The following is a 26295-nucleotide window of genomic DNA, read 5'->3' as shown; positions in this document are numbered from 1 at the left end:
CGCTAGCGTTGAAAATCGCGCGATTTTTGGCCGGTAGCGGCGAAAATAGCGATTTTTGCCCGCCAGCTGCGAAAATCGCATGGTTTTTGGCCGGTAGCGGCGAAAATCGCGATTTTTGCCCGCCAGCTGCGAAAATCGCATGGTTTTTGCACAAAATAGCGCGGTTTTTGGCCGCTAGCGTCAAAAATCGCGCGGTTTTTGGCCTGTAGCGGCGAAAATCGCGCTATTTTTGGCCGGTAGCGGCGAAAATCGCGATTTTTGCCCGCCAGCTGCGAAAATCGCATGGTTTTTGGCCGGTAACGGCGAAAATCGCGCGGTTTTTTGCCGGTAGCGGCGAAAATCGCGCTATTTTTGGCCGGTAGCGGCGACAATCGCGATTTTTGCCCGCCAGCTGCGAAAATCGCATGGTTTTTGCGCAAAATAGCGCGGTTTTCGGCCGTTAGCGGCAAAAATCGCCCGATTTTTGGCCGGTAGCGGCGAAAATCGCGCGATTTTTGGCCGGTAGCGGCGAAAACCGCGATTTTTGCCCGCCAGCTGCAAAAATCGCATAGTTTCAGGCCGGTAGCGGCGAAAATCGCACGATTTTTGGCCGCTAGCGGCGAAATTCGCACGATTTTTGGCCGCTAGCGGCGAAATTTGAACGATTTTTGGCCGCTAGCGACTTAAATCGCGCGATTTTTGGCCGGTAGCGGCATAAATCGGGCGATTTGCCCGCTAGCTGTGAAAATCGCACGGTTTTGGCCGCTAGCGGCGAAAATCACGCGGTTTTTGGCCGGTAGCGGCGAAAATTGCGCGATTTTTGCAAGCCAGCTGCGAGAATCGCATGGTTTTTGGCCGCTAGCGGCGAAAATCGCGCTATTTTTGGCCGGTAGCAGCGAAAATCGCGATTTTTGCCCGCCAGCTGCGAAAATCGCATGTTTTTTGGCCGCTAGTGGCGAAAATCGCGCGGTTTTTGGCCGGTAGCGGCGAAAATCGCGCTATTTTTGCCCGCCAGCTGCGAAAATCGCACGGTTTTTGGCCACTAACGGCGAAAATCGCGCTATTTTTGGCCGGTTGCGGCGTAAATCGCGATTTTTGCCAGCGAGCTGCGAAAATCGCATGGTTTTTGGCCGCTAGCGGCGAAAATCGCGCGGTTTTTGGCTGGTAGCGGCGAAAATCGCGCTATTTTTGCTCGCTAGCTGCAGAAATCGCATAGTTACTGGCCGCTAGCGGCGAAAATCGCGCGATTTTTGGCCGCTAGCGGCGAAATTCGCGCGATTTTTGGCCGCTAGCGGCGAAATTTGCACGATTTTTGGCCGCTAACGGCGAAAATAGCCCCTTTTTTGGCCGCTAGCAGCGAAAATCGCGCGGTTTTTGGCCGGTAGCGGCGAAAATCGCGCTATTTTTGCCCGCCAGCTACAAAAATCGCATAGTTTCTGGCCGCTAGCGGCGAAAATCGCGCGATTTTTGGCCGCTAGCGGCGAAATTTGCACGATTTTTGGCCGCTAGCGTTGAAAATCGCCCCATTTTTGGCCGCTAGCGGCGAAAATAGCCCCTTTTTTGGCCGCTAGCTTCGAAAATCAGTCGATTTTTGGCAGGTAGCGACAAAACTCGCGCGATTTTTGCCCGCCAGCTTAAAAAATCGCATGGTTTCTGGCCGCTAGCGGCAAAAATCGCCCGATTTTTGGCCGCTAGCGGCGAAAATCGCACGGTTTTTGGCCGCTAGCGGCGAAAATCGCGCTATTTTTGGCCGGTAGCGGCGAAAATCGCGATTTTTGCCCGCCAGCTGCGAAAATCGCATGGTTTTTGGCCGCTAGCGGCGAAAATCGCGCGGTTTTTGGCCGGTAGCGGCAAAAATCGCGCTATTTTTGCCCGCCAGCTGCGAAAATCGCATGTTTTTGGCCGCTAACGTCGAAAATAGCGCGGTTTGCGGCCGCTAGAAGCGAAAATCGCACAGTTTTCGGCCGCTAGCGGCGAAAATCGCGCTATTTTTGGTCGGTAGCGGCGAAAATCGCGATTTTTGCCCGCCAGCTGCGAAAATCGCATGTTTTTTTGGCCGCTAGCGGCGAAAATCGCGCGGTTTTTGGCCGGTAGCGGCGAAAATCGCGCTATTTTTGCCCGCCAGCTGCAAAAATCGCATGGTTTCTGGCCGCTAGCGTCGAAAATAGCGCGGTTTGCGGCAGCTAGAAGCGAAAATCGCACGGTTTTTGGCCGCTAGCGGCGAAAATCGCGCTATTTTTGGTCGGTAGCGGCGAAAATCGCGATTTTTGCCCGCCAGCTGCGAAAATCGCATGGTTTTTGGCCGCTAGCGGCTTAAATCGCGCGATTTTTGGCTGGTAGCGGCTTAAATCGCGCGATTCTTGCCCGCCTGCTGTGAAAATCGCACGGTTTTTGGCCGCAAGCGGCGAAAATCACGCGGTTTTTGGCCGATAGCGGCGAAAATCACGCGATTTTTGGCCGCTAGCTGCGAAAATCGCACGGTTTTTGACCGCTAGCGGCGAAAATCGCGCGGTTTTTGGCCGGTAGCGGCGAAAATCGCGCTATTTTTGCCCGCCAGCTGCTAAAATCGCATTGTTACTGGCCCCTAGCGGCGAAAATCGCGCGATTTTTGGCCGCTAGCGGCGAAATTCGCACGATTTTTGGCTGCTAGCGGCGAAATTTGCACGATTTTTGGCCGCTAGCGGCGAAAATAGCCCCTTTTTTGGCCGCTAGCGGCGAAAATCTATCGATTTTTGGCAGGTAGCGGCGAAATTCGCGCGATTTTTGCCCGCCAGCTGCAAAAATTGCATGGTTTCTGGCCGCTAGCGTCGAAAATAGCACGGTTTTCGGCCGTTAGATGCAAAAATCGCCCGATTTTTGGCCGCTAGCGGCGAAAATCGCACGGTTTTTGGCCACTAACGGCGAAAATCGCGATTTTTGCCCGCGAGCTGCGAAAATCGCATGGTTTTTGGCCGCTAGCGGCGAGAATCGCGCGGTTTTTGGCTGGTAGCGGCGAAAATCGCGCTATTTTTGCTCGCTAGCTGCAAAAATCGCATAGTTACTGGCCGCTAGCGGCGAAAATCGCGATTTTTGCCTGCCAGCTGCGAAAATCGCATAGTTTTTGGCCGCTAGCGGCGAAAATCGCGCGATTTTTGGCCGGTAGCGGCGAAATTCGCACGATTTTTGGCTGCTAGCGAGGAAATTTGCACGATTTTTGGCTGCTAGCGACGAAAATAGCCCCTTTTTTGGCCGCTAGCGGCGAAAATCGGTCGATTTTTGGCAGGTAGCGGCGAAATTCGCGCGATTTTTGCCCGCCAGCTGCAAAAATCGCATGGTTTCTGGCCGCTAGCGTCGAAAATCGCACGCTTTTTGGCCGCTAGCGGCGAAAATCGCGCTATTTTTGGCCGGTAGCAGCGAAAATCGCGATTTTTGCCCGCCAGCTGCGAAAATCGCATGTTTTTTGGCCGCTAGCGGCGAAAATCGCGCGGTTTTTGGCCGGTAGCGGCGAAAATCGCGCTATTTTTGCCCGCCAGCTGCGAAAATCGCATGGTTTTTGGCCGCTAGCGGCGAAAATCGCGTTGTTTTTGGCCGGTAGCGGCGAAAATCGCGCTATTTTTGCCCGCCAGCTACAAAAATCGCATAGTTTCTGGCCGCTAGCGGCGAAAATCGCGCGATTTTTGGCCGCTAGCGGCAAAATTCACACGCTTTTTGGCCGGTAGCGGCGAAATTTGCACGATTTTTGGCCGCTAGCGTTGAAAATCGCCCCATTTTTGGCCGCTAGTGGCGAAAATCAGTCGATTTTAGGCAGGTAGCGGCGAAATTCGCACGATTTTTGCCCGCCAGCTTAAAAAATCGCATGGTTTCAGGCCGCTAGCGTCGAAAATAGCGCGGTTTTCGGCCGTTAGCGGCAAAAATCGCCCGATTTTTGGCCGCTAGCGGCGAAAATCGCGCTATTTTTGGCCGGTAGCGGCGAAAATCGCGATTTTTGCCCGCCAGCTGCGAAAATCGCATGGTTTTTGGCCGCTAGCGGCGAAAATCGCGCGGTTTTTGGCCGGTAGCGGCAAAAATCGCGCTATTTTTGCCCGCCAGCTGTGAAAATCGCACGGTTTTTGGCCGCTAGCGGCGAAAACCACGCGGTTTTTGGCCGGTAGCGGCAAAAATCGCCCGATTTTTGGCCGCTAGCGGCGAAAATCGCATGGTTTTTGGCCGCTAGCAGCGAAAATCGCGATTTTTGCCCGCCAGCTGCGAAAATCGCATGGTTTTTGGCCGCTAACGGCTTAAATCGCGCGATTTTTGGCTGGTAGCGGCCTAAATCGCGCGATTTTTGCCCGCCAGCTGTGAAAATCGCACGGTTCTTGGCCGCTAGCGGCGAAAATCGCGCGGTTTTTGGCAGGTAGCGGCGAAATTCGCGTTTCGAAATTCGCGGCGAAAGATTTCTAGGTGATTTCATGTAGGATTTCAAGGATGACTTCTAGTAAGATTTCTAGGGAATTTCTAGTAGAAATTCCTACTAAAAATCCTGTACTAGAAATACTAGAAATTCCACTAGAAATCCTACTAGAAATCATTGTAAAAATCCTACCAGAAATCACCTACAAATCATACCAGAAACTATACTAGGAACCATAGTAGAAATCCTACTAGAAATCCTAATAGGAATCCTACTATCAATCCCCACTAGAAATCATCCTAGAAATCACCTAGAAATCCTACTAAGATTTCCTATTAGAAATCCAAATTGAAATCCTACTAGGAATCCTACTACAAATCCTAGTAGAAATCCTTCTAGAAATCCTACTAGAAATCGTCCTTTAATTCCCACTAGAAATCACCTAGAAATCCTACTATGAATCCTAGTAGAAATTTATAAATCATACTAGAAATCATCCTAGAAATCCTACCAAGAATCTTACTAGAAATCCTACTAGGAATCACTTAAAGTCCCTACTATAAATCATTCTAGAAATCCTACTAGAAGTCACCTAAAAATTTTACTATTAATCCTGCTAGAAATCCTATTAGGAATCCTCCTAGAAATCCCCTAGAAATGCTACTAGAAATCACCTAAAAATCCTACTAGAAAGTTACCGTTTACCGAAAAAACAGAACAGTACCATGGTACTATTCATAATAGAGTATTGTACCATACAGATCTGTTATCGAAATATAATGGCATTGCATTTACAGTGCTGTACTGAACAGTGCTGTACAGTGTTCTGCTGTACAGTGCTGTACTGTCCTGTACTGTACTGTTCTGTACAGTGCTGTACTGCACAATACTGTACTGTTCTGTACAATGTTGTACTGTCCTGTACAATGCTGTACAGTGCTGTTCAGCTGCAAAACTGAGAAAGTGGGAGAAGGATACAAGGAACCACAGTATTTGTTTTATACAATTTATTATGATTATATCAATTTTACATTTACACTATATTACAACAACAATGATTATTGAAAGGTGAGTCGAGTGTGACACAGCTTACTGCAACAGCCTTGTATTAAAGGTTTATTTATTTATTTATTTATTTATTTATGCATATACAAGAATGTACATAAGGAATGTGAGGATACAAATATGGTAATTACAGTCTTGTAAAGCCACTAGCACGCGCAGCGTTTCGGGCAGGTCCTTAATCTAAGAAAATTTTAAGGAGGTAAATACTTGCAAAATTTATAGACAAAAAAATGATAACAGATTACATGAAATGAAAAAAAAAGAAGGCGAGAGAAAATTGTAGGTGCAGTATATTAAAGCACATAGGTAGCTAAGATTGATTGCAATGACAGCTTGAATGGTAGTTGACAACAAATTGGTAGGCACAATACAGCAGAAACAATATAAGATTGATTGCAATGACAGCTTGAATGGTAGTTGACAAAAATTGGTAGTCACAATACAGCATATGGCTAGCACATAAAAGAAGACCGCAATGAACACAAAGGTTGTTTGATATTACATAAAAATTAGGAGATTGGGTAACACTAGGTACAGAGCAAATTTAAAGCTCAGTGTAGGAAACTAAGAAGATGAAGTTAGGTACATTTTGGTTTTGCTTTTAAATAAGGCAAAAGTTTTACAGTTTTTCAATTCACTAGGGAGCGAGTTCCATAGACTAGGTCCCTTAATTTGCATAGAGCGTTTACACAGATTAAGTTTGACCCTGGGGATATCAAAGAGATATTTATTTCTGGTGTGGTGATAATGGGTCCTATTACATCTGTCCAGGGAGAGTTTCAGAGCATGGTTTGCATTTAAGAACAGGGTTTTGTAAATGTAGTTGACACAAGAGAATGTGTGGAGGGAGTTAATATTTAGCAAGTTTAGGGATTTAAACAAGGGAGCTGAGTGTTGTCTGAAAGCAGAGTTAGTTATTATTCTAATAGCAGATTTTTGCTGTGTGATGATGGGCTTAAGGTGGTTTGCAGTGGTAGACCCCCCATGCACAGATACCATAATTAAGATAGGGGTAGATTAGTGCATAATATAGTGAGAGGAGAGCAGAGTTAGGAACATAATATCTGATTTTGGAGAGTATACCAACTCATAAGGTTCCTCATATTAGATATCACAACCACAACCTCCAGCACTACTGGTGCTGGAAGCATATCGCCTTTTACAAAACTGGCACTAAGAGGGACATATTGCAACTGGTAATAAAATGGACCTAATATATTCCAAGTAATGACAGACTCTCCACAACACTGGTGATGACAGACTCTCCACAACACTGGTGGTGACAGGGACCCCCCCCCACAACACTGGTGGTGACAGGGACCCCCCTACAACACTGGTGGTGACAGGGACCCCCCTACAACACTGGTGGTGACAGGGACCCCCCCTACAACACTGGTGGTGACAGGGACCCCCCCTACAACACTGGTGGTGACAGGGCCCCCCCTACAACACTGGTGGTGACAGGGACCCCCCCTACAACACTGGTGGTGACAGGGACCCCCCTACAACACTGGTGGTGACAGGGACCCCCCTACAACACTGGTGGTGACAGGGACCCCCCTACAACACTGGTGGTGACAGGGACCCCCCTACAACACTGGTGGTGACAGGGACCCCCCACAACACTGGTGGTGGGGTAAAAAAATTCTTGGTAATCAATTACTTGTTGCAAGGGATCAGGAAGAGGAAAATTTTTGTAACGGGGAAATCATGGCTTCAGAGTGCAAAAGTCATGACTGAAATTATATTCTATGATATGGTTACCAAGGGTTATATTCTAAGATAAGGTTTTTGATTTGCCTATCTTTCTGGGTGCCTTACTTTAAATGTAAGTTTTCATAGACCATCGCTCCCTGCTCCTCTCTGAGGGGGGAGGGGCCAGGTTCTGGCTCGTGGTCCCCGGTAGACCAACTCCGCGATTGATGGCACTAAGTATTATGGCACTTAATCAGTGTGATAGCTTCAGGAAGCCGATGGGGCTCCCCCAGAAAACATGGTAAAAACATTTCCAGTGTGAAAAAATACAATACATTCAATACGCAGTGTATAATTTCAGGCGCCTACACATTCAAGATATTAACCTTCAGTGGATTACACAATGTCAATATCTTGAAGTATGGACAGATTATAAATTGACATTCAACAAGCAAATACAATATCTGAAGGAGAAAGCAAAATCATGATTGAATATAATAAGAGCGATCAGAGGGCCCTGTCTATGAGCGAGACACAAAGTGTAAAGAATGTTTTACATACATTAATAAAAAAAAAAAAAAAAATGCACCTGAATAGAGAATGAGGCTCCCTGACTCGACTCCCAGAGGCCAATGCCACTAGTTTGATTAAGTCATACTCTTAGAATATCAAAAAGGTATTTGTTTCTGGTGTTATGCTCATGGGTTCTGTTACAACCTTCAATGAAGCTTTTAAGGTCAGGATTGGCATTACAGTTCAGCATTTTATTTATATTATATTATATTATATAAATATATAAATATATTTATATATATATATTTATATATTTATAATATATTATATATATATATATATATATATATATATATATATATATATATATATATATATATATATATATTATATAAAATACACATGAGAGGATGTGCAGTGACTTAATATCTAACATACTCAGAGATTTGAGAAGGGGTACAGAGTGATGTCTGAGGGCAGAGTTGGATATTGTCCTAATAGCAGCTTTGTGTCGAGTAATTAAGGACGTAAATGATTTTGGGTAGTAGAACCCCAAGCACAGATACCATAGTTAAGATAAGGATAGATGAGAGAGTAATAGAGCGTCACCAGGGCAGGGTGAGGTACATAATATCTGATCTTAGAAAGAATGCCAACAGTTTTTGAAACTGTTTTTATGTATTTAGAATGTGTCCCTGGAAATTCAGTTTGTGGTCAATGAGAACGCCAAGGAATTTGCCGTCTATTTTGTTACAAATTTGGGCATTATTTATCCTGAGATTTATTTGATTTGAGGATTTATTGCCAAACAAAATATAGAAAGTTTTGTCAATGTTGAGGGTGAGTTTGTTCACAGTTAGCCAAAGATGGACTTTATTTAGCTCAGTATTCACTGTGACATTAAGGGCAAGGGGGTCAGGACTGGAATAAATGAAGGTTGTGTCATCAGCAAATAGAATTGGTTTGAGGTGTTGGGAGGCATTTGGAAGGTCATTAATGTAGATGAGAAAGAGGAGAGGACCAAGTATGCTACCCTGAGGAACACCAATGTTGATGGGTAGGGTGGGAGAAATTAAATTATTCACAAACATACTGGAGCCTTTCAGTTAGGTAAGATTTGAAGTATTGCAGGGAGTGACCTCTGATTCCATATTGTAATTTAAGAAAAAGGTTTTGGTGGTTGACAGTGTCAAATGCCTTACGCAGGTCCACAAATAACCCAACAGGGAACTCATTTTTATCAAGAGCTGCATGTATCAAGTTATAATAATACAAGTAGTCCTACAACCACACCAGGCAAACCCCCACCAGGCAAACAAAAAAAAAAAACACCACGCAAAAGCACAACGTCTCCAGGAGGAACAGAACCGGTTGCTATGCGTATTGTAAGACAACTAACTGCACAGTACTTTGCGTCCCAGCCAGCAACGATACTACCTCCTACCCAAGGCCAAACAGGGATAGGAAAAAACTCCAGCTGACCCCAAAGGCGGGCAATCACCAAGCAGCAAAAGAACCCTGCGGCAATAGTTCCCAAACAGTTTGTGGAAGGTAACCCCACACTGCAAGGTCAGTACTTACAGGGCACCAAGGGAAGGTGACCCTAAGCTCAAGCAGCCCCAGTACTTCTGGAATTACACCTGGCTCACACACCACCACATCACAGCACACCACACCACCACAAGGAAACAGCACTGCTCAACGATTAGAGCCAAAGTTGATCGACCTCCACCAACACAACAGCCTCAGAACTGGGGTTGGGTAACTGGCATGGAAGGTCTGGGACCCCCCCCTCTTCTCCTCCAGGGGAGGGGGAAGCTGCACAGACAGTATTCACCTAGTTGTGCTTGTGGGGGTTGAGCTCTGCTCTTTTGGCCCGCCTCTCAACTGTCAATCAACTGTTACTAACTACTACTACTATTTTTTCCCACACCACACACCCCAGGAAGCAGCCCGTGACAGCTGACTAACTCCCAGGTACCTATTTACTGCTAGGTAACAGGGGCATTAGGGTGAAAGAAACTGCTCACTCTTTCTCGCCAGCGCCCAGAATCGAACCCGGGGCCACAGGATCACGCCTCCAGCGTGCCGTTCATTCAGCCACCGGCCCACACTGCGGCCTCAGCCACAGTGGGACAGCAGCAGTGGTGATGTCATGCTTGTTTGCTTGTTTTCTGACTGGAGAGTTCTGCTTGCTCTTTCGGCTTTCAGTTTTCAATTTTTAACCAGCTGTAGATTGTTTTGAGATTCCTATTTTTCTGGGTGCCTGACCTGGTAGATGGCAGACAGACTGCTTTCAACTACATTGGGGTATCTACAGGCCATTGCTCCTCGTGCCTATCTGAAGAGGCCAGGTTCTGGCTCGTGGTCCTCGGTAGTCTAAGAACTCGATCAATTGACTTTTGCCATGGTCTAATATATACATATCAGCCCAGTATAGTTCTGAGGAGCCAGAGGGGCTCTACAGAAAAGCACAAAAACAATGAAATTCTTCACAGAGAATTCAAGCGTAGTTATCACTAGGTGGGAGACACTGGTAAACCAAAGTGCACCATGTGCTCAGTTGGCCCATACGTGTATCAACAAACTCAAGCACCGAGGCAAACTTTAGTACAGATTTGAATTTTTTTAAGAAATTGAGCTCAAGAAACGAAAATTTTGAAAACGGGCACTCGAAAACCATGGTTCCACTGTACTTATACTATACTTATATTCTCCCAAAATGAGCAACTGCTACACAGTTTAATCTTTGGTAGTCAGGATATTTAATAAATCTGTTAGTAATCGTAATCACCTTCAACAACTATTACTATACAGTACTATTAGAAGGGCATGTGTCCAATATTATTTTTGACAAATCAATTTTTCTTCTGACCAGGTGTTTGGGAAGTATTTAAACGTAAGATTTGATTCAGATTTCTTAGAAATGTACATGAGAACAACCCATTTTGGTCCAATCATTTCTACAGATGGAAAACTTTCATGTAGTAGAGACATTTAACAATATGGAATTAGTAGGGACCTGTAATGCTGATTGTGGTTAAGGTCCAGTAACACTGGTTGTGATAAGGGCCCTGTAACAACAATGGTTGTGGTAGGTTCCTGCAATAGTCCTGATTATGGTAAGGACTTATGATACTGCTGGTTGTGGTAAGGATCGTTGGGAAATTTAATAAATAGAAGATAAATATTGTTGCTGCAGTAACTTGCCTCTGGGCACCCTCACACTTTAGTACATCATACCAGCATGAGCATGGGAGCGGAACAGGTAAAAATTTGGGTTGGAGGAGAGGGCGAAGTGTGGTACTGGTGGGTCTATACTCGTATAGACACCATCATCTACACGGCTCATGGCACCTGCAATACAGATATTAAATAGAAAGATTGTTCCATTTTTATTATTATTATTATTATTATTATTATTATTATTATTATTATTATTATTATTATAAGCAACTGTATTTGTCTTATGTTGTGCAGGTTTACAAATTAACTGAAGAATTAGGTGCTCATTTTTCTTTAACGTTTAAAGTTTAATATATGTCAAGGAAACCGTCTACACTTGGTCACCCCTCCCCACCCCCCACCCCTCAATAATGGGGAATTACTATTAGGAACAAGAAATTAAATATAAAATAGCTAGAAAAGAAATATGGATTCAAAAAATATTTGCAATTGCACAAGAACAAGTGAATAATAAATTCTTAACAGATGTAATAGAACCCATAATCACCACACCAGAAATAAATATATCTTTGATATCCCCAGAGTCAAACTTAATCATTGTAAACACTATGCAAATAAAGGGACCCAGTTTATGGAACTCGCTCCTTAACAAATTGAAAAGCTGTCCAACTTTTGCCTTATTCAAAAATAAAACCAAAAAGTACCTAATTTCATCTTCATAGTTTCCTACCTTGTGCTTTAAACTCGTACTGTATCTAGTGCTACCCAATCCCCCAATATATGTACCTAAACATACAACTTTACCACTGTAGTCATTGCTATCATCTTATATCATGGTTGTTACATTGAATGCATATTTCACTGCATTAAACCTTAAAATAATCCTCAAATTATGCTACAATATACCTGCCGATAACCCTCAAATTTTACTTTAATGTACCTACTAAGCTTTGTCAAATTTTCTTACAAAGTTCCTGTTAACATTTCTTCAGTTTTGCTAGAAATTACCTACATAAAATTATCTGTTCGACTAAAGTCTGACTTGACATACATAATAAAAATAATATGTATTTAGGGAAAAGAACATACATACAAAATGAGTTACAAGAAGTGTTTTGGATTTCTAGATAGAACAAGTCTATACTATGTCTAAAGCCACTAATATGCACAGGGTTTTGGGCATGATTTATTTATTTATTTATTTATATATATACACACAAGAAGGTACATTGGGTTTATGAGAGCACATAGCATTGATGTTTTTACATTCTTGCACGCATGGCATTTTGGGCAGGTCCTTAAACCTTTAAACATCAAGGTAATTAGTACCACATTCACATCATCTAACAAGTTCACAACTCCATAACACAAGAAGATAACTTAATTGCAGAATTTAAAACCTACTCTTTCCACCTTGGTGTTCTGGTTAGGGTGCTTCCTATACCAATACCAAACTAGACTGAGAACTTCTGAATTATTTCACAGTAATTGTCATTAGTTTCTCTGTCAAATTCAGTATCAGAAATATTAGTACTGGGTCATGTTACCAAGGAATGTCAAGTCACAGAGGCTTATCAGTAAATAGCTTATAACTGTCAGTAATAATAGTGTCAGCAGTGGTTGGTTGAAATCATGCAAAAGTTTGAATTATGTCAGTAATAATGGTATAAGTAGTGGTTAAAATGCACTGGTTTCTAGGTAGTGTCAGCATTAATGGTGTCAGCAGAAGTCCCAGGAGACTGTGAAAAAGCATGAGAATACCTTGTGAGTAGTTGTGATAATAGTGGAGTGCAGGCCAATAGTATGGTGCAGGTGGTGGGGGCTGGGGGTAGGGAAGGGGAAGAAATGACCCATATCTGTAGTGACCTGAAACATACATGCCACCACTGGAATGAGTTGCAGTGCAGATAGATATAATGCTTTGACTGAAGTTTCACAATGCCATTAACTACATATACTGTACTGCAAAAATTGAAGGTTCACTAGCTTATGAGGTCCACTTAATTCAATAATGAGATGGTTTTCCTTGGTTGCTTAAATCTCTTTCTAAATTTTATGCAAATTAAATTTACCTTTTGAATGAACTGCGAGTACAATAGTGACTCTAAAAGCCATTTATTATTTAAGGAATGAAAAATATAAACAAATGTTGACTAACAAAATGCCTCCTAGTTTTTCGGTAGCACCCCAGTAGCTCCCTGGAGCTATCTTGCCGAGATGGCACTCATTACTGGTTCACATCTGTCACAGGAATCCTGCTGGGCCTACCAGAGTATGAGCCAGAACCTTGTTTCCTCAGAGGTGCAGAAAGCAGGGAATTATTAACACTACCCTCACTGGAAAAGCATCCAGAAAGTCAGCAAAGCTTTACAGACAACTGCAAGGTTCATAGAAAATGCAGCATGGAAACTGCTAAATGAATCCATCAATTATTCATTTAAAAAAAGTGGTTCACTCAAAACTAGCTTGAACCCATTCTTTGCTGCTTAGCTTGTTCCATAGCTTCTTTTCTGTGCTGTGCGCACCCTGTTCTGGTCCTCTCAGCTCTCAGCTGGAGAGGTTGTGAGGTCATGAAGCTTGTAAGCCATACCCTAGAGTACGAACTCATGAAACCCGTCCTTACTTTCTTATTCACATTATAGGTACGTTACTTTAAAACCAGGGTTTGTAGAACCCATATGCAATTATAAACACTTCAGACAAGAATGACCATGTGGGACTGGTAACAATTTTGCATTGGCGGGACTCAAGAAACAATCAAAGTGGCTGCATTACATTTATTTAACCACAGGAAAAGGGACAATATACACAAGGAAATATCTCACTCACCAGATTAACAAATACAGTTTTCTTCACTTGGATAAAAATGGAGGTCAGTAGCCTCACACAGTGAGGCGAGTACCTCACAAGCACACACCACACAACCTGTGTGTGTGGAGTCTCAGCCCTCTCTCTCACATGGAGAGCTGGAATGCTCCTCTCATGGAAACGTGCGGGAAAACTTTAAACAGAGAATCATACTCATTTACTCTTACATACTCTCAAACTCAAATGAAACGTAAAAATTAATACAAATATAACGAACTAATATTCTAGCCAAGAGAAACATTACAATAACAACCACAAAAGCTAAACTTTATATACCAGTTTCACAAGTTTGTACTCTAGGGTACGGCTTACAAGCTTCGTGACCTTACACAGCAACTTGGGGATCCCGCGAACTTTAGTTCCTGGTAAACTCATGCAAGCCTTACCCGATGGTGCCATTAGCAACCATTATTTTTCCCTTATAATTTACTAGCCATTGAGTGTATGGGTCATTTTAAAGTAAATATTAGAACTAGATTGGGATATTCCTTGTTCACTTTGCAATATTCATTAACTGTATTTGGTGGAATGTGCTACAACCTATTCTCATGAGACATAAATTTGGCAGCGCTAAATCTGGTGCAATTATTTTTGTTTTGGGGATATTGACGATTCATAGTGCATTATCATTTATCTACACATGTGGAGGGGGCATATACTGCGGGATAATGTGCTCACTTATAGGATGACGAAGTTCTGTGTCTCAAAATGGCGCACATGTGGGCCTACTCGTTCATCTTGGTGGGAGATGTGACACGACACACACACACACACACACACACACACACACACACACAACACCCAGCCAGTGGCATCGTTCCTGGGCATGCTAGCCTCGCCCCAGGCCATCCATCCTCTGTGGTGGCTTACACCTGTTGTCTCCACATTTACTGAGACTTATCTGATTAAATCCCACATCTGTTGTTCCTGTGTATGCAGTCATCCACATCTGCAGAGGCTGTGCCTGTTTGTTGATGCACACCTATTTCTGAAACCAAGCTGTTGGCCTATACTGTACAGTACCTGTTAAGCTGTCTGCCTACACCTGTTCCTGAACCAGTTCTGCCTACACCTGATGAGCTCTTTGCCTACACCTGTTGAAGCTGTCTGTACCTGTCGATGCTGCAGCAGCCTTTGTGTTACTTAGCTCTACTGATGTCTAACACCTATGTGCTGTCTTTGTCGGTTGTGAAGTGCCTTACACCAACCATGAGGTGTTCCATGCCTGCTAGGCCTCGGTTGAGGTGCCTGGCCATGTATCAAGCTGCCACTCTGCAATCCCAGCTTAGGGGGAGAGGGCCCTCACCTGGCTGCCTGGCCGCCCACAGCGGCTGGGTGGTCATTTCGCCCTCCGCCACTGGTTGCCAGAGCCTTGGTAGCAACAGATCAACAGTGGTATGCCGAAAGACCTTTGAGGAAAATTTAAGATGTGTGGTCGCATAGCTCTGTTAATGTTATGTACCCTGCCTGGTGTTCTTCCATCATAATATCATCTACTTCTACTGTATGCCTGTCCCCTGTTAGGAGTGATGTGAAGACCCCTAATGGTTGTGATACGTGTTGCAACATGGCATGTATGTTGCGCAAGATTCAGTATGGTTGTCACGCATAATGAATCTTGCCGTCAAAGGGTCGTTAGAATTTGTTTTGACTTTGCTTGCCTAGAGGAAAATATGGCCCAGTATAACATCCAATGATGCAAATGTTTTTTTTTTGTTTTTTTGTTTTGTTTTTTTGTAAAGAAGAGGAGGAAGTTGCTGGATGGAAGTGCACTTGATAGCCAATTGACTTTATTGCTTCAGTTTTTTGTTATCCAGTAATGGGAAAATATACAAGCTTTGCTACAGTGAAATGTAAGAAAAGTTGGTACTAGGTAGCAAATGTTTCCAGCAAAAGTATCGAAATGTGAAGTTTTGAGTAACATTAAACAGTTACTAATACAGTACACTGTACTATGATTATTACGTATGTGTTTCTTGATATTGAAAATTTTCTTTGAAAATCATTTAATTTATATTTTTGAGACATTTAGAGCAGTGCACTGAAGGGAATGACCTCTGACTCCATAGTGTTGGAGTTTAAGTAGAAGGTTATTGTGGTTATAGTAGTCTGGGTTTCAAATAAGGGTTTCAAGCTTTCCTGACTGTTTGTACAAGTAGCATGCTGCCATCTAGTAGCAGTTACTGAGTAGTGAGTAATGGTCTATTTAATAGCTAGCAGAGTTGGTTACAGTGAGGAAGCAGGCTCAGATTGGATGCACCAGAAGAGGTGTAAACCAAGTGTGCTATTTGAACAGCAATCCATTGTATGGTAACTGGGTAGAGAACAAAAGAATAGCTTCCTTTATCATCCTAACACAATCAAAGCTTATCCAATTCTTTACTTAATTTCTGTAAGATTGTATAACAAAGGAGAGGATGAGAAAATATGAGTTATAATGACTACAAGTTGAGCTATGTGCAGTCCATGAAAAAACTTTGCTTATACAATGAATGAATTGTTGAAAAACGGGTCATACAGATGACTGTGCCATGTGTGCAATGAAAGCATTATGTGGACTAGACAGATTCTGAATGGAGGTAATAGCTACCACTAACTATTCAACAGCAAGAGCAGTAACTAATGATGAGAGAGATGAAGGCCACTTTGTGTGTGATCCAATTTCCACAAAAACAAATGTACTATTGAAATACGCAACAGACTGAATCATGTTGTGGTTGGTAGGACACTGAACCTTGCCTACCTTGTGATGACTGTTACCACCTAGATGGTACAGAGGCTGAAAGACATTATTGTATTTAGTATACCTGGTATTCTAGTTTTGTATATGGAGGTGGTTGGAGCAAGCAGGTCCTTAGGAGGCTTGATGGGCTTGAAGAGGAAGAAGGAGGGGGAGTAGCGTGCACCACCAGAAATGGTAGATAGCTGATCATCTTGATCCTCATGGAACAATCCTTCCTTCCCAACTGCCGCTAGTTGCCGTCCCTGCTGATTCATATAAATCAGTACTAAATGTACATACCTGAATGTACTAAACTGTGTTTTATGGGGATTGAGGTACAGCTCATTAACCTATTGTGTGTATATGGGTATGATTACCTGAATGTTACCCGAGGGCCACCATTTCTCTAATAGTCTTAACAGGAACAGGAAGCCATCAGCTTGTCAAAATTCCTCCACATTGTTCCTGAAGATTTTTTCCAACTGGAATTTGAACAGAGTAATGTCTTGGCATTTATGGCTTTGGTAGGTAGGCAGTCCCTTGATTAAAAATGCTATGAGTGAAAAAGCATCCGTTTCCAGCCCTATATTTTGTAGCTTTATCTTAAAGCTGTTGGCCCTTGTATGTATGCATGATACAGTATATGATTGGGTGATTGCATGGTTCAGTGTACTGTATACCATCAATGAATGTATTTACCTACTTAGGTACTACTTACCAAAAGAACAAAAAGTTAAACTTCAGCTCTTGGGCCAGTGCTTTCTAGCTAACAGTCATATTATTACTAATACTTAATAAAAATAATATTAAATATGTATTATTATTACTTATTATATTAATACTCTACTTAATATATATTATTATATAATATTTAATACATATTATTATTAATGCTTAAAGGAAATAACAAGAAACACGAATATGAAAAAACCAGCGTTGAATGTAATGCAACGTTATTTTCTAGGCGAGCCCCAGTGGCTTCCTGGAGCTATCGGGATAATATGCGAATCATTAGACCGGGGCATTAGGCAATGGAGTTCAACCTACCGCAGACCACGAGCCAGAACCCAGCCCCCTCAGAGAGGCATAGGGAGCAATGACCCTGGAAAATCCCCCCGTGGTTGGGCGGTGTTCCTTATTTGCTACAGACCGGGGTTAGGCACCCACAAAAAGTAGGCATAACAAAACAGACATCACATAGTAAGAAAACTGCAACCAAAAACCAAGCAGAGGCAGAACTCATTCCAATCCCAAAGAAACAAGCAAATCGACACATACCCCACTTTAGCGAACCAGAGTTCGTCGAAATGGGTGAGTAAATCCAGCCTGAAAAGTGTGTGTCCTAACCGGAGATTCGCCGAATCAAGCTCGCACTGTACATATATACATACGTGCGAACAAGCCTGAATGGTCCCCAGGCATATAAGCAACTGAAAATGCCACACCCCAGAAGTGACTCAAACCCATACTGCCAGGAGCAGTGTGCAACTGGTGTACAGGAGACCTTAACCACTCGACCATCAGTGACCGTACAAAAAATGATAGTAGCCGAGGCTATTTGCCCATCGTCCCGACGGCACTTTGATGGTCTTTGCACTTTTTCCAGTTTGTTGATGTGCTTCTCAAGATATGGGCACCACACAACCGCTGCATATTCTAGCTTTGGCCTAACAAAAGTCGTGAACAATTTCTTTAGTATTTCACCATCCATGTATTTAAAAGCAATTCTGAAGTTAGAAAGCGTGGCATAGGCTCCTCGCACAATGTTCTTTATGTGGTCCTCAGGTGATAGTTTTCTATCTAGAACCACCCCTAGATCTCTTTCTTTATCAGAATTCTTTAAAGATTTCTCACATAATTTATAGGTTGTGTGGGGTCTATGTTCTCCTATTCCACATTCCATGTATATATATAAATAAATAAATAAATAAATAAATAAATAAATAACATGACATTTATTCACATTAATTCCATTTGCCAAGTGGTGTTCCATATACTTTGTCCAGGTCTTCTTGAAGGGCATGACAATCGTCTAAGTTTCTTTTCCTTCCTATTATCTTAGCATCATCAGCAAACATGTTCATATAATTCTGTATTCCATCTGGTAGATCATTTACGTAGACAATGAACATCACTGGTGCAAGAACTGAACCCTGTGGTACTCCACTTGTGACATTTCTCCAGTCCGATACATTGCCTTTGATTATTGCCCTCATTTCTCTATCAGAAAATTTTTCCTCCATGTTAGAAGCTTACCTGTCACCCCTCCAATATTTTCCAATTTCCAGAACCTTTGATGTGGAACTCTGTCGAAAGCATTTTTTAGGTCCAGATAGATGCACTCAACCCAACCATCTCTTTCCTGTAAAATCTGTGGCTCGATCATAGAAACTGAGTAAATTCAATACACAGGATCTTCCTGAACGAAAACCATACTATCTGTCTTGATATTATATCGTTTCTCTCCAGATGTTCTACCCATTTAGTTTTTATTATTTTTTCCAATATTTTCACTATTACACTTGTCAATGATACAGGTCTATAACTGAAAGGGTCTTCCCTGCTGCCACTTTTGTAGATTGGAACTATAATAGCTTTTTCCACACGTCTGCTACGACTCCTGTACACAGCAATGCCTGAAAGATCAGGTGAAGTGGAATGCTGAGCTCAGATGCACATTCTCTCAGAACCCATGGTGAAAAACCATCTGGGCCAACTGCTTTGTTCTTACTTAGCTCCAGTAGCATATTTTCCACTTCCTCTATAAACACCTCTATATGCTCTATGTTGTTCTCTGGAATTATTGTGTCTGGTTCTCTGAAGATCTTATTTTGTACAAACACACTTTGGAACTTTTCGTTTAATGTTTCACACATTTCCTTTTCATCTTCTGTGTATCTGTCCCCCCATTTTCAACCTCTGAGTATTATCTTTTACCTGCAGCTAGCTTTTAATGATATATATCCTTGCCCTGGACTATATCCTTGCCCTGGATATAGTCCAGGGCAAGGCCTCAGATTCCATAATGCTGGAGTTTAAGTAAGAGGTAGTTGTGATTAACAGTATCAAAGGCTTTTCTCAGGTCAATGAAGAGTCCAATCGGAAACTCATTTTTGTTAAGGGCCGAGTAGATTACGTCAAGGACACTAATGATTGCATCTTTGGTGCTCTTTTGGGACCGGAAGCCAAACTGGCAGAGGCTGAGTATGTCAAGTTTTACGAGGAAGGAATAGAGCTGTTTTAGATAATTTTTTCAAATATTTTTGATAGAATAGGTAGATTTAATATTGGTCTATAATTGTTTATGTCCGCTGGATTGCCTCCTTTATGGACTGGCGTTACTCTTGCTTTTTTTAAGGATATCAGGGAAGGTGTGACACACTATAGATTTGTTGAACTGTAGGGCTATGGATGGCGCAAGGGCATGGGAGGCGCTCTTGTATACAATGGACGGAATTTCACTGGTGTTCCCTGCCTTGGTTTTTAGAGTGTATGATGGACCATAGTGGCCACCCTAACACAGAATGACAAATCATGCAGATGTTGCCACCTCCCTCACCAAAATGGCTTCTCCCAACACTTCTTTTGCTGTTATTACACAATGTATACATGTTATATATAAGTATCTACATTTGTGTTCACCATAACGAACCACTAAGTTGGTATGCCGAGTCAAAAAGCAGCAAGGAGTGGCCGGCACACCAGCCAGCCACTAGCCGCCACTCCCTCCCTCACCACACCCTCACTCGCCAACATTCTCCTCCCAGCATACTGTTTTTGCTTTTATTCACTCTATACAGATGTTATATACAAGTATCTGCACGTTTTATTCACCATAGCAAACCACTAAGCTGGTATAGTAAGTGCAGACAGCAACAGGTGGCCACACAGATTCGGCAGACAACACTACAGCCCTCTCACCCTCAACATTACTCCTCCCACAGCACAGTGCAAATTATCAACAATCCTGCTATTATCAGAATCCTGGGCATTTTTATCACAGTCAGAGGTCTTCTGTAATAATATCATTGCTAAATAATACCAGATACGTATATTTTTTACATTTTTAGGCGATGCTGTGGTCACAAGCTGAACAACAACGCTGTGCTCATGCTGCATTTGCCAGTCTTGGTGGCTCACTCAGTACTGTGGCCCTCACACCCGGGAATGTTGCCCAAGATTTTTTTTTTTAAATGGTGTCTGTTTACGAGAGCCCTGAGGAAGGTGATGTGAACCCCGTGTATCCGGGGGTCGTTTAAATCTTGCGTAGTACTCCAAAATGTCATATGACGTGATGCGCATTTTTGCGTCAATTACCCAACACGTCATATGATGTGTTGCGCAGTTTAAGGGTTAACTGACTCGGCCACGATAGTACAAAAAGTCTACCAACCCAGAACTCTTATCGAGTTCTCTGGGAGGTCTTGGAGGCCCCAACTAGAGCCAAGCCAGGGTTTTACAGTTAACCCAACCATGTTGTCTTGCATGGAATAGATTCAGACTACAGTATATAAATGTTTTGAGAACTCTCCAAAATTGGGCCAACCCTTTTTGTAATTAAATCAAGCCAGATCCCTGTCACCACTAAGCATGATTTCTCATACCAGTGGCACCAACCCATCACTACTGTTGTCGATTCCCCTTTCACTGCCGACTCCTATCACTACTGACCCCAGACACATTGTACACCACTAACCTTCGGAATGAACATGATGACAAAAATGACTGTGGCAGTTGCAACAATACCAAAGCCGAGGCATGCCGGTTGGTGAGGCATAGGAAGGATGAGGCCAACCAATGTCCAGGCCAGCCACAGCGGAAGCACCAAACCAACAGCTGCTCCTATATATGCCGCTTCCCGGTAGTTCTCACGGATCCCACGACACTTGGGGTGGACACAGAAGAAATATCATGAAAGACAAGCTGAGGTTCCATGCTATGCTTTTATATAATGCACTGCATAATGTCTAAGAAATCTGTTAATGCTTTTAGGAAGAGGTGGAGCTTATACACACACAAGAAAGTCACAATAACATGATATATCTGAGAAAATCATTGGTTCAGGACAGGGGAAGGATTCGGGTGGATCGCAAATTATTTAACTAAAATTCATTATCCAGACTAGTAGTGTCGGTGTGAGCTACACAAGTGGCGTTTCCAGTACTATAAATATACAAATATCAGTAATACAAGGGGGAGAGTGGAGTTTAAGAAAAACAAAAATCTGAGGAAGTTCTGAGAAAGGGCTGCCTAAACAAAAGCAGATGAGATTCAAAACAATAATAGTCAATGCAATGGATTCATCATTGTCCATTGAAGTGTCAATAAGTGATGAATACTTCAAGGGTTTCATTAACTCTTAAACCGCTAAGGGCTTTTTGGCCTGCAACACCGACAGGTGCAACAAAAAAAGAAAATTCCAAAAAATTCTTTTGTCTTATAAAAGTGTTCATTTGTGTTCCCTGATCACGGGTAAAATAAAAAAAAATCCTAGGCGACATATTTTGGCCGCAATAGGGCAGGGAAGTCGAACAAGAAACAGGCGTTGACAGAGCATGCGCCAGATGAGGACAGCTGGGGCGGAGCAGACAGGCGGGAGTTGCCACAAAGATATTATTACCTAATTATTTCAATGTCTCTGCTTGATTTTTTCTTAGTTTTTTGCAGTAATATTATTCAATAGTGTGTAGTGTGATATATTTATAAAATAAAATGTGTGAACCATCGCTATACTCAAAATTATGGTGTGCATATTAGTGATTCAATTATGATGTTCATAAAACAATAAACATAGTTTTGCGGTTATTGCACCATATACACAGGTTATATATAAGTACTAGTACCTTTTCATTTTACCTGAAATATTAGATTAAGGACCTGCCCAAAATGCTATGCATGTTAGTGGCTTTACATGAATGTAAAAATACCAATCTCATGTAATCTCACCAACCTATTGTTCTTGCAAATAAATTATCATCATCATCAGTATTATTATTATTATTATTGCATTACAATGTTTTACAATCTATAATCTTACAATCTAATTTTACTATAATGCACCTATTCATATTCTTCTAATTTTTTCTCCAGTGTAATGTACATTGTAAAGCAATACAATTTCCTACAATGTAATGTACCTGTACAATGTAATGTAATGTACCTATTAATATTCTTCAAATTTTCCTACAAATTACCTACTTATAATTATCTGTTAGATTAAGAGCCTGCCCAAAATACTTTGTGTGTTAGTGGCTTTGCAAGAATGTTAAGACATAAATGTTAGGTATTCTCACAAACCCAATGTACCTTCTTGTAAATATAAATAATAGGTAAATAAAAAAAAAAAAAAAGTACTGGGAAGACAAGACACCACAAGCGTAGCTCTCATCCTGTAACTACACTTGGGTAATTACACAGACAAATATTAAACTAGGCTCAAACTTACCTTAGCAGCTAGTGCAGCAACCGCAATAATGAGCATGATGACATAAATGAGGGAGAGAAGAAAATGTCTGTAAGGTGCGACGCATGAGATTTGAATGTCTCCAGTGTCATGATCCCTCACCATAGTCACCCCTGCCGGCTGTGACCACTGCCACTGTATGTTGATGCTTACCTGCTAACACACAATAATAATAAATAATAATAATAATAATAATAATAAGTGAAGGTAATGCCCTCTCACAGACATAATAACATAGGATAAAATCTCATGCTTGTGTATTTGTGAAATTTATGTAAAGAAATTACACCAAGTCTTTTGCACTCTCCTGAGTGCTTTGTCAAAGTCCAAGTTTATAGTTAAGATGAGACTTGCATCTCAATATGACTTACATCTCAAGATCTAATCATCTTAACCACAAACAAGACACTGACAAAGCACTCAGGAGAGTGCAAAAGACTTGGTATAATTTCTGCACAATAATTTCACAAATATACAAGTATGGGTTTTTATCCTAAATAAATAAATAATAATAATAATAATAATAATAATAATAATAATAATAATAATAAATAATAATAATAATAATAATAATAATACAAAAAATCACACTAACATGATATACTAGAATATTAATGAGAAAATCTACTAAGGCTGTAAGGTGGCGCGAACCTACGACCAAGACATTGCCAGCCGTATACCCTACCACTGGACCATCGAAACTTGTTCAAATCATACAACTGGACTCCTACTGAAAACACGAAGTCTGGAGGCCTCTACTGAAGCCAGCCCAAGTTTTTTATATGACCCACAAGCACTCAGGTGGAAGGGCAAAGTTGTCCCTCACTTTACATCCCAACTTCAGAAACAAAATTATTCACTCTGGCCCCAGACATCACTCGGTACTCTTACTCAAATCTCTGAATATGTTAGATATTAAGTCACTGCACATCCTCTCATGTGTATTTTATATTTATAAAATGCTGAACTGTAATGTCAATCTTGACCTTAAAAGCTTCCTAGAAGATTGTAACAGAACCCATGAGCACCACACCAGAAACAAATATCTATTTGATATTCCAAGAGTACGACTAAATCAAACTAGAAATGCTTTACAAATCAAGGGACCTCGATTGTGGAATGACCTTCCCAATTATGTTAAAGACTGTACCTCTCCCAACCAGTTAAAAGAAAAAAAAAAAAAAAAAAAAAAAGATAAAAGATTTTTTTTAAGATAAAAACTAAGTACCACCTAATTAACTCAATGTAACCTACCTCACCCCTAAATGTCAACCCATGTCTACGATTTTAAACAATGCTGTTTGTTGACTAAATTGTATTTTTGTTTTTTTCTGCCGTGTTTCCCCCCCCCCCCCCCTTTTTATTTTTATATTTTCTCGACACATTTTATACTTTAATCTCAATTAGTATTAAGTTTTAGTCTTAGTGTTTTTCCTGCCTGAAACGCTTTGCATAATAGTGGCTTTAGGCATTGTATATACTAGCTCTATCTATAAATCCATCAACTTTTGTATTTCACCTTGTACGTATGTACTCTATCTGAATAAATATTTGTATTTGTATTACAGCAAAAAACTAAGTAAAAAATCAATCAGAGACATTGAAATAATTAAGTAATTATATCTTTGTGGCAACTCCCGCCTGACAGCTGGGGCAAAGCAAAACTCCTCCAATGCTTGCTCAGTCAGCGGTTCTTTTTTGCCAGACTTCCCCGCCCAATTGCGGCCAAAATATGCCACTTACAATTTTGTTGTTATTTTTCCCGTGATCAGGGAACACAAATTAACAGGTTTATAGGAATTTTTTTTTTTATGCGCCTGTGGGTGACAAAGACCAAATAGCCCTTAGCAGCTTGGGGGTTAATACAGTAAGCTGTCTGCAGTCTTATTATTTCTTATCTATTCTTATGTTTTACCGATTCTTATGTTATAAGTGAGGAGACAAAACTGACCTGCACCAGGACGATGAAAAAAAGTAGGAGACCTTGGTAGTAGGCTGGCAGGTAGACACCAGAGTTGAGGGAGATGAGGAAGACAAACTTGACGAGTAGGGCTGCGAACACCAAAGCACTCGACACCCCAACCAGTAACCTGTGCCCATCACACACCATCAGTTTACTTAGTTTGACCCGATACCCATCTTGTGGGTGCTGGTGGAAAGGTTAGTCACATAATGAGTTCAGGAATTAGATAACAATGTTCAAAAGGCAAAGCAATATACAACTAGTTACAAGCTGTCTGGTGGTGCAATGGTAACACTCATCCCGCACCTATTGAGCAATTTGGTCTTGGTTCAACTACTTAACTATCATTAGTTACCTATCAATTTAAGTCCTGGCCAGAGAGGATTGCCAATCCATAAATGTTTGCCTTTGTTCATCCAGTAGTAAATGGATACCTGATTGTTAACTGATCACTGGATTGTGTTCCATGAAAAACTACTGGGGAAAGCTTAACATGAGCAATGGGAAAGGAAAGCTCTCAGGAGTCAGTACATGGGGTAGTTTGTACAGTACTTGTATCCACAGTTGTGTAAAAAAAAAAAAAAAAAAAATGCCCACACATCCACAAATCTTACTCTCAAGGGTAGTTAATGCACTCTCCTATCTACAACATTCTCCAAATTGAAGCAATCAACTCATTCTTCCCTACTAATCAGCTAAAATATAGCCAACATTTATTAGATGTAGTTAAATAGTACTATAACCCAATTGCACCTCAACTAGAGGTTGAAACCGAAATGGGATTTTTTGCCTAAAAATTCTGAACATATTTTCAAATCTTCACTTTTGACATGACATGAAACAGAAATAGATTAAATAACTGCATCATCTTTCCAACTGCTCTAAATGCAGAAAAGATTAAAAGATTTTATAAGAGATTTAATTTATATTCACCAGCCTTGGCAAGTTAAAAATATAAAAGCAGGAAGTGGTATCCTATAAGCAACTTCTGTCTTTATTGTACTAAAAATAATAAAATCTAATTTTGTGACTACTTATTACTGAAGGAATTTGATAACTATCTTCGTAATTTCCAAAGTAAACTGAGAACAATATAACTTTTTTCTTTTTCTTTTTCAGGGATATTCCTCGAAGGGCTTAGGGCCCGTGCAGGAATATCAGTTTCCACACAGGTGGAAACTGAGTACCCAAATGAGCCACAGAAACATTAGAAAGAATTTGTTCAGTGTCTGGGTAGTTAATAAATGGAATGCATTAGGCAGTGATGTGGTGGAGGCAGACTCCATACACAGTTTCAAATGTAGATATGATAGTGCCCAATAGGCTCAGGAACCTGTACACCAGGATCTTTGAGAGACTTATTGCTAGGCAAGGAAGTAAATGAGATGTATGCCAAATTTTGTAAAATATACGATGAAGGGTCCTTCATTGTATTCATCATACCAAAACAGATGCAGACCTAGGAAACAGAG

General features: G+C 41.5%; 2 protein-coding genes across 9 annotated transcripts in view; one reads left to right on the top strand and one right to left on the bottom strand.

The window, feature by feature from the left end:
- Positions 1-26295, top strand: part of LOC138349497 (uncharacterized) — a 691637-nt gene that overhangs the window by 215355 nt on the left and 449987 nt on the right. The window lies entirely within an intron of this gene.
- Positions 5341-26295, bottom strand: part of LOC123756419 (metabotropic glutamate receptor 3) — a 57393-nt gene continuing 36438 nt past the window's right edge. Inside the window, exons 5-10 of one of the 8 annotated variants that reach the window (XM_045739566.2) lie at positions 24812-24950; positions 22843-23016; positions 21094-21282; positions 16483-16663; positions 12569-12673; positions 5341-10978 (exon numbers count right to left, since the gene is read on the bottom strand). In XM_045739566.2, the coding sequence (XP_045595522.1) occupies positions 10851-10978; positions 12569-12673; positions 16483-16663; positions 21094-21282; positions 22843-23016; positions 24812-24950 (916 nt within the window). In that variant the 3' untranslated portion in view covers positions 5341-10850. Of the gene's footprint in view, positions 10979-12041; positions 12547-12568; positions 12674-16482; positions 16664-21093; positions 21283-22842; positions 23017-24811; positions 25010-26295 lie in introns of those variants that run through there. The other 7 variants (XM_045739567.2, XM_045739568.2, XM_045739569.2 and 4 more) reach the window with 7 other exon arrangements.

Source organism: Procambarus clarkii, chromosome 25 (genome assembly GCF_040958095.1).
Source record: "Procambarus clarkii isolate CNS0578487 chromosome 25, FALCON_Pclarkii_2.0, whole genome shotgun sequence".
Classification (NCBI taxonomy): domain Eukaryota; kingdom Metazoa; phylum Arthropoda; class Malacostraca; order Decapoda; family Cambaridae; genus Procambarus; species Procambarus clarkii.
The sequence above is the reverse complement of the archived record's forward strand: the minus strand, read 5'-3'. Positions and strand labels throughout refer to the sequence as shown.